The 9,073-nt window shown below is 44.8% G+C and overlaps 1 protein-coding gene across 1 annotated transcript in view; it reads right to left on the reverse strand.

Annotated features, from left to right (window-relative positions):
* SV2B (synaptic vesicle glycoprotein 2B) overlaps positions 1-9,073 on the reverse strand; it is an 83,090-nt gene that overhangs the window by 48,759 nt on the left and 25,258 nt on the right. Inside the window, exons 2-3 of the mRNA XM_077774390.1 lie at positions 2,488-2,668; positions 1,999-2,150 (exon numbers count right to left, since the gene is read on the reverse strand). Of these exons, the coding sequence (XP_077630516.1) occupies positions 1,999-2,150; positions 2,488-2,668 (333 nt within the window). The remainder of the gene's footprint in view (positions 1-1,998; positions 2,151-2,487; positions 2,669-9,073) is intronic.

Below are 9,073 nucleotides of genomic sequence, written 5' to 3' on the forward strand. Positions count from 1 at the left end.
GGGGAAATTCCCTTGTATAACAAGCAGTCTGCACATAGGAGGCTGAACTTCTTGACGCTGCTGGGACGGAAGCGAACTTGATGACGAGAATTATTTTAAACATATTCTCAGCATTGCCCTTTGCATCCTAGTTATTACATATTTCAGCATTGCCCTTTGCATCCTAGTTATTACTGAATGAGAGGCACGGATCTCTGTGGTCTGCTCTTTTTGCTTTCTTCCCTCTCCACTTTCTAGGTGAAGGAACCACAGCTGGACATGATGAAGTCACTTGTCCCCAATCACAGGGAACCACTATTTTGACTCAGCTTTTATTCAGATTTTACTTGTCCCCACGATGCCCCCCCCGCAAAAAAAAATTGCTTACTTAATTTAAATGTGGAAATAATTTCTTAGCACTCACACATTTGGATGAGTGAACAGCGTAAATGATACTATAGCAAGGTTTGCAGGGGAGAGGAAGCAATTCCTCTCCCCCATATAACCAACAGAATAATAGTACATGGGTCATTAAACTATGTGTTTGTGTGAAAGGCAGAGTGCAGAAACGATATTAGGAGTAATACGATTTTTGTCTCTAAAACAATGGAGAACTGTTGTTGGTGACAGAATTCTCTGGAACCCTTAAGCTCTTCATTTCACTATTCCTGTTTCTATTTCTTTTCTGTTTCTTATATAAAAATCCAGTGGGTTCTCAAAGACGATATATGGCAAACATGCCGTGTTCACAAACCCATTTCCTCCACTTGCTAGGCACACAGCGAGGTACATTGCCAAGTGTCTTTTGCAGTAGGAGTGATCATGTTACAGATTTGGGGTCAATAGGATGCAAGCAGAGAGGACTCCCCAGTTCGCCTCCCCAGCCTGCCCTTCAAAACCACCCACGTACAATTCTTTCCCCAACCAGACTTCAAGCCATGTGTTGTGGATGGTAGAATCACACCCTGGAAAGAGTCTGGGCCCCCATATTGCTGATGGAACAGAGCCACCTGCACATCAGAAATATCAGCCCTACTTTACAAGCGGGAGAAACTTCTATCATGTTACACCACTGAGATATCACGATTTATCAGATTACCAGAGTAATGAATCTAATATCACCTTAACTAATAGAGCAGGCAGTATCTACACCAGAACTTCTTAAAACGATATACATGGAGCCTCCGTCACCTCAGAACATGCAAAGAGGATGAGATTTCAAACAAGAACTCCAAGGAGGTGAGTGGCTGGAGAAGTGTTGGTTAGCTTCGCGCAGGTCTCTGCTACCCCTCTAGGTCTGCAGGTGTCTAAACGATGGCAAAGCCTACACCCATCAGCAGGTGGTTACCGAAAACAATTTTGAAGGATGCTGATGGTATTTATTGCCCAGGATGCTTCAAAGACATAATCAAATTCAAAACTGCTGCTTTCTCCCTACTTTATTCTTAACAGAACCAATTGTGAAGGGAAACACTGCCAGGTCTCTGTCCAGAGAATCCGGTTTTTGCAATTATCCAGGCTAATAAAATTGTCCCGGCTGAATCCAAGACCTTGTCTGTAAGGGCCGCCCCACTTCTGCAGCCAAACAAGAGTGACAGCAGCCACTAGAATGGAGAGTATACAAGAGCACTGCATGGGAGCATCAGGATTCAAGCATCAAGTTGGCCAAGTCCCCAACTTCTCTTGCCTTTGTTATGTCATCTATAAAATGGGGTTACCGAAGCTGGGGGGAGGAGGGCTGGGGACATACAGGTTGAAATTCTTTCAAATAGAAGGAAGAAAAGAAGAAAGGGAAGGAGAGAGGGAGGGAGGCAGAAAGGACAGATTGTATTCTTTCCAGAAGGCCATGTGTACTGAAATTAGTGATATGTCTTCCAGTGTTGGAAGTTCTACGGAAAGATCAAGGTCAAACACAGGAACTGTGTGTGAGCATGGGGAATGAGGTTGAGGACGGGAAATATTGGATGCGGGTACCATAGTAACAAGGCTCCCTGGGCTGTTTGAAGGCAGTGCGCTCACCATAGTGTGGAATGATGCTCCAGGCCATGGCAGATGCATAAATGCCGCCCGTCATCCAGAAGATGCCCAGCCAACTGAGGTGTTCTCCCCGCTTCTCCCGGGACAAGAATTCAGAAAAATAGGCAAAAACAATGGGCAGAGCACCCCCAATCCTGCAGAAAGAAAATGCCAAAAAGAATCAAGTCATACACTAAAAATGGACTCAGCAGAAACCCTAGTCACCTTATACCTCACCCTTAAGTTGTGTGGTAAAGTAGCCCAGCAAATTTGGAAGACTGGCCAAGGCAAGGCCAGTATCAGGTAATTTTGACCTTATACACTGACTTTACAACCTAACCCCTTCCTAAGGGTCAACTGTAATGTACTATCTTAGAAGTAAAAACATACAACCCAGTGCAAGGTTTTCCAGAAGTACCACTCGGAGCTAGAGTGCCCGGATGGATGGAACACCGGTCTATGAGGGTCCAGTGAAGCCTTGCGTTTGCATACCCTATGCCCGAGAGGAGTCGGCAGAAGAGGAAGGCTCCATATCCCTGCATGAAGGAGGAGAGGGAGGCGAAGGAGGCGTTGAGGGCCAGAGACATGCTGAGGACTCTCTTCCTCCCCAGCTTATCGGCGAGGCCCCCCAGGACGAAGGCCCCCGCCATCATTCCTAGGTAGACTATCAGCCCTGCAAGGTAGAGGGAAAGAGAGATGAGAGGGTGGAGAGAAAAGATAAGACATTAGAAACCATGCAATGTTCTAGAGAATCCGATGCCCCTTTTTATGCGTTCTAGAAAGTCACAGACATAAAAGGTGGACTATAACAGATGTTCGGGCAAATTAGAAGTGCGGTACGAATTCAAATTCTTAGGAATGCTATTTGAAAAAATAGCCTCACAGGTTGTCACATATGCGCACATACTAAAATAGATCAACCATAGCGGGGTCTGATGTACCTTTCTTGAAGATGACTCTTTTAGAAGCATAATCCGCAGAAGGTAATGCTGTCATTTTATTTTTAAGGAAAAAAAAAAGACTGTGTGATAAAAATCCTTACCTGCAGGGTTATGTATAAAGAGAGAATTTCAAGGGAAAATTGTGGCCAAAAGGGTATAAGGAACATGGGAAGGAAGAATGCAAATAAAAAATGGCAATTACCAATAATTGGCTATTTTATTATTTCCCCTAAAAGAGCTACAACCAATGTTCAGATTTCTTAGGGGAATGCAGAGACTAGTAATGAGCATCCTTTCTTTAACACATGCAAATTCTACTTGCCTTCTAATATGATCAGTTAATTTCAGATATCCTATAAATACATTGTTGTTGGCATGTTTATGGTATTGCAATGAAAGCCAGCATCCTCACAGCCATGGCCCATCCCAAGAAGCACACGGATAACGTCTTCCTACTAAATGTTGAGTGCTTACTAATTATCAACTGTCGTGCTAAGTCCAGACGTCATTTATCACAATTGTGAAGGAAACTTTGCAGACCATCCTTCACAAAGAGAAATATGGAATACAGTTTACGTAAGTATCCTTTCGCCCGGCCTTGATTGGAAACCAAATGGTGAACACAAATTGTCTTTCGTAGAAAGGAAGCTTCTGGACCTGCAGATGTTTTATTTATGTAGATGTGTGCCAGGAAGGGCCGACAGAAAGCAAAGAGCTTCAATTAGCTGATTAACTTGGAGGCTAGTCCCCGAAAGGAGAGATTTAACTACGCTCTGTTTTATCTTCCCCATGACAGAGTTCTTTCTTTTATCATTTTATTCCATGAGATAAAAAGAAATAATAGCTTTGGTGTTGTCAATGGTGTTCACTGAGATTTTTTTACACTGTATTGTAACTCTCAGCATTTACATAGGTCAAAGCCATGGAAGATGCTATTTCCTTTTACATTTCTGGATATGCTGTTAGTTCATGAAATATGCCTATGAGTCTACAATATCTATTCAATGTCTGTGGTTAGGTAAACATTCTTTTAGTTACTGGGTGTACAGTGGGGTACACACACCTGAAGATCCCTGCCTTCATGGAGCTTACATTCCAGTTGGGGAAAGAAATAATAAATAAATGAGTAAAATATACAGTTAGTGGGTAGCTGATATGAATCATAGAGAAAAATAATGGGAAGGAAGGGAACCAGGAGAGCCAGGGTGGGAATTTTAAATAAGATCAGGAAGTCTTCACCGAGATGGGACATTTGGGCAAAGAACTGAAGGAAATCAACCATAGGGATGTCTGGCGGAAATTGCTGAGCCTGTCCTCCTGGATCCGCCATCTCTCTGTACACTCAGAGGACCCACAGGGAAGTAATAGAATGAGGATACCCCCTCCTCCTTATTTCACTAGTTCCCAGGCCAATGCACAGAAAATGCAGTGAGCAATTTTCAACTAATATTAATTAAGTCACCCACACTTGTGTTTCAGATAATGAGTCAAGACTTGCAAACCCAACTCACAGTATATGGCCTGCTGTACAGAAATAATATGTTGGTTGGTGTGCTCTGCTAGACTGTGAGTTTATCTGCTACCCAGCCCTGAGCAATCAAGGATCTCTAGCATCTGGTTCGCTGCAGATTTAATCTTGCTTAGTTCTTAGCCATTGTGAGCTATGTCCAGAAGAACTGCCTTCCTCACTGCTGAGGGTATCTTAAAACCATCTTCTGTGGCTATGACCCATCCTCACTACACAAGTGTAAGTCAGGGTCAGCTGTTACCTTCACCTGGTGGTTCCAATCCGCATGACTGTCTTTGTGCCTGGTCCTGAGATCCTGGTCCCCATGCTAATTCCCAATTAGCATCCAATACCTTAACCAGTTGGAAAAGACCCAAACTCCGTCCATGCCCAACCAGGTATTCCCCAGGAAAGAACTGGGTTCTACTTCCTCTGACTTAGGTTACCCACCTAACATAATGGCCATGGTCAAGAGCCCCACACCTGAGATGCCCTTCCCTTCCCACCCCTTCCTGACAAACTGCTGGGATATCGCCACCAGCTCAACTCAGAGCGGGGTTTTACACAAGCCCTTGCACTTGGTAATTTAGACTTCCAGACCAGAGCAGAGAGGGAACATCTTTTTTCAAGTTAGGTCTGTTCAACTTCCAAACTATGTTGGCCTCAGCCCAACTGCTTGTCAAGAATTTCCAATATCTCATTCAGCCAACAAATGCCTGTGTCCCTCTCATAATACCTGGTCAATAAATGTTTGGAATAAAGAGCAGATGTTGGAAGGAAGGAAGGGAGGGAGGGAGGGAGGAAGAGAGTCTTGCCCAAATTGCAAAGTAAATACTACGGGTGCTTTAAGCCAGCAACTTATACGGCAATAGATCATGAGAGCCTAATATATCACATTGTAGTACTGAGGTAGCAAACACAAGAGTGAGTACTTCCCACTAGCCAGGCTTCATGCAAAGCATTTTACGGGCATTGTTGACCCCATTTAATGCTTGCAACAACCCCGTAGATACCATTACTGTCCCTGTTTTATAAAGAAGGAAACTGATTCACAGAGAGCTAAAGTAGTTCCCCAAGGTCCTACAACTCATGAAAGTACCAAGATTTTGATCTGGGAATTCCAACCTCAGAGTCAATGCTTTACTACGATTTACTGCTCTTTATAGATAAGCATGGGTCAGACTTATTAGCTCTGTATTCGTTTATTCTTTCCTTGTTTGCTCATCTTCAGAACTGCTCGCTTAGTGGGGCAAAGTTCTTTCCTTTCAAGGAGATAAACAATAAATTATATGATTATCTCCTAGCGAAAAAGAATGTTCCATTAAAGGTGTATGCTGGGTATTGTACAAACATAGGGAATGAGGGTGGCCTGGACACACCCTACTCAATGTGGGAAGGCTTCTAAAAGAGAGAGATGGAGCTTTTGGTGAAGGACAGACAGAACGTGGTCAGGTTTCCATCTTGGTCGTTGGGCATGTGAATCACAAGCAGTGCCAGGCAGCATCCGCACAAGATGGGGAGGCAAAAAGGGCACCCAATATGTTTGGGCTACTGTGTTCAAGTAGTTCAATGTGAGCAGAGCATAGTGCCTGTCAGGGAATGTGGTGAGGGATTAGGGCTGGGGTGCAGGGGAGGGGAGAGAACAAAGGCCATGATAAATGGCTCACGGCTGTGTGGGAGAGAGAGAGGAAGAGAGAATGCATATGCATGTATGCATGCCTGCACACGTGGTTATATGTGTGCGTGTAGCTGTTTGCGTCATGTGTGGGGGCCTGTAAATTGGGAGGAAGAGAGGAAGGAATTCAGTGTATTTGTCAGGAGACTTGCTGAGAACCAATCAGTACACTCCAAACCCTGGCCCCACCCCAGAGAAAAATAGTAACATTAATTAAAGTTTGTTTCTCTTCGTTCAATAAAGCTGTCTTCAGCACATCTCAGATGCCACCGTGCACATGGAAAGTACAGCAGTATGGCGTTAAAATCAGCTACTGATACACGGGTGCCTGGGTGCCTCAGTCGGTTAAGCGTCTGATCCTTGGTTTCAGCTCTGGTCATGATCTCCCAATTTCATGAGTTCAAGCCCCGCATCAGGTTTTGCACGGGCAGCACAGAGCCTGCTTCAGATTCTTTCTCTCTCCCTCTCTCTCTGCCCCTCCCCCACTTGCTCTGTCTCTGTGTCTCTCAAAAATAAATAAATAAGCAAAGAAATTAGGGGCACCTGGGTGGCTCAGTTGGTTAAGCCTCCGACTTCGGCTCAGGTCATGGTCTCACAGTTCGTGGGTTCGAGCCCCGCATCAGGCTCTGTGCTGACAGCTCAGAGCCTGGGGCCTGCTTCGGATTCTGTGTCTCCCTCACTCTGTCCCTCCCCTGCTTGCTCTCTCTCCCTCACTCTCTCTCAAAAATAAACATTAAAAATTTTTTTAAATAAAAAAATCAGATATGATTCAGTAAGGCTGGGGCGGGGACTGAAATTCTGCATTTCTGACAAGAAATGGTGTTGCTGATCCATGGACCACACTTTGAGTAGTGGGAAGACAGAGCACCCTGAGGGGTAGTGATGAGAATCCCAGTCTTAGAACCACAAAATCTCATTCACTGGTTGTAAGATTTGGGAGAAAATTCTCACACCCTCTAAGGGCCTTACCACCACATTTTTAAACTCAACACTGGTTTCCAAACTGCCTTCCTATTCTTTTTTTTTTTACAAAATAAATCATGAACAATGAAATTCTAGATTTCCCAGGAAGAACATATTCAGATTTAAAAAATAAACCCAAACAGGAGCTCCTGGGTGGCTCAGTCAGTTAAGTGTCCGACTCTTGATTTCAGCACAGGTCATGATCTCTTGGTTCATGAGTTCAAGCCCCACATTGGGTTCTGCGCTGACAGCATAGAGCCTCCTTGGGATTCTCTCTCTCCCTCTCTGCCCCTCCCCTGCTCAATGCTCTATCTCTCTCTCTCAAATAAGTAAACATTAAAAAATTTTTTAAACAAACCCAGACACAATGTTTAAGTAAACTATTGTGAATGCCACACAAGACATGTCTATGGACCATACTTAGGCCAGTGGTCAAAAGTAGCTTCTAGATGACCAGTGTTCAATCTCAGCTATGAACACTGTGCCAGTTATTAAGCTATTGTCACTCAGCCCTGAAGCCACCCTTCTAGCCCCTACTTTGTCCACAAACACCTGTGCTTTGCCAGACAGTCCTTGCTAGGTCTCTGCCAATAGGGGGCAGGAGAGAGAGAGAGAGAGAGAGAGAGAGAGAGAGAGAGAGAGAGAGAGAGGCTGAAAGGCTGGACAGGAAGAAGGAACCTGAGGTTTCTGCTCCTGTAAATTCCACCCCAGCATTCATCACCAGGAAGCAGCAATGCCTTTTCATGGGAGCTCCTGAATCTAATTAGCAGAACCAGCTCTATGCTGCCCTTCCCTCCTGTCCCACACCAACACCAGCCAGGCAGCATCCCCTCTCTGGAGATTTGGGTTTTAGCTCCATGAGTTGCCTCCTCTGAGCTTTTGAGTTACAGTCATGCGGGTCTCTTTCCTGTATTCCCCCAGTCCCTGTACTCACTATCTTGGTATATTTTATAAACACATTTCACTCACCTAGCTAATAATGTTTTATATTAAACTCCCTCTGTTCCAATAACTGCTATGATTTCTGTCTCCTGACTACGCCCTGACCATCCAGACACATTGGCAAATTAGATATTGAACCCAGCTCCTCAGCTGTAGTAGATGGGACTCTGAGCCCCAGATAAGGTCGGTGTCTCTTCTGGAATTTCCCTGCTGGCCCAGGACCCGCTAGCTCTGCACTTCAGGTCTCCTGGCTCTGAGCCTGGTGCTTTTGCTACCCTCTGTCCAAGGCAAAGGAGGAACTAGAAAGAAGAAGAAGAGCGTCTCAAAATGCTGCAGTAAGGGTTCAGAATAATATGGACCCCCCCACCCCCAAAATATGCTGCTTTGGTTGAAGGGTTATTTTGAGCTGAAGACTGTGGAGAAATAGCAGACTCCAAAAGAGAGCTCTCTGCCTTCTCTCACATTTGCCTAAACGCAGGCTTGGGATTTTCATCACCACAGACTCTTACTGCACCAAGAGGCATCAACATAACACACCTTACGAAAACAACCTTATCTTCCATTAGTTTGCCCCATTTGCCATGGCTGGAAGGCTTTCTTTTGTCCCGTCCCTTCTCTACAAATGTATTGTCCTTCGTGAAGATGCTAAGACAAAGTCCTAACCAGCCCTTTGAATTACTTCAATGTGTGTGCATTGCACGTGCTAATAAGCTGTTTTTCTCTTGTGAATTTGTCTTTTGTTGCTTTAATTCACAGGGCCTCCTGCCTGGGAGGGCAGAGGGAAGAAGATTTTCCTCTCCTGCACTTTTTGGGAGGCTGTGACAGGAAGAAAGGGAGGGAGGGAGGGNTCCTTCGTGAAGATGCTAAGACAAAGTCCTAACCAGCCCTTTGAATTACTTCAATGTGTGTGCATTGCACGTGCTAATAAGCTGTTTTTCTCTTGTGAATTTGTCTTTTGTTGCTTTAATTCACAGGGCCTCCTGCCTGGGAGGGCAGAGGGAAGAAGATTTTCCTCTCCTGCACTTTTTGGGAGGCTGTGACGGGGAAGAA

This window comes from Crocuta crocuta, unplaced genomic scaffold (assembly GCF_008692635.1).
Source record: "Crocuta crocuta isolate KB4526 unplaced genomic scaffold, BGI_CrCroc_1.0 scaffold7, whole genome shotgun sequence".
NCBI lineage: Eukaryota > Metazoa > Chordata > Mammalia > Carnivora > Hyaenidae > Crocuta > Crocuta crocuta.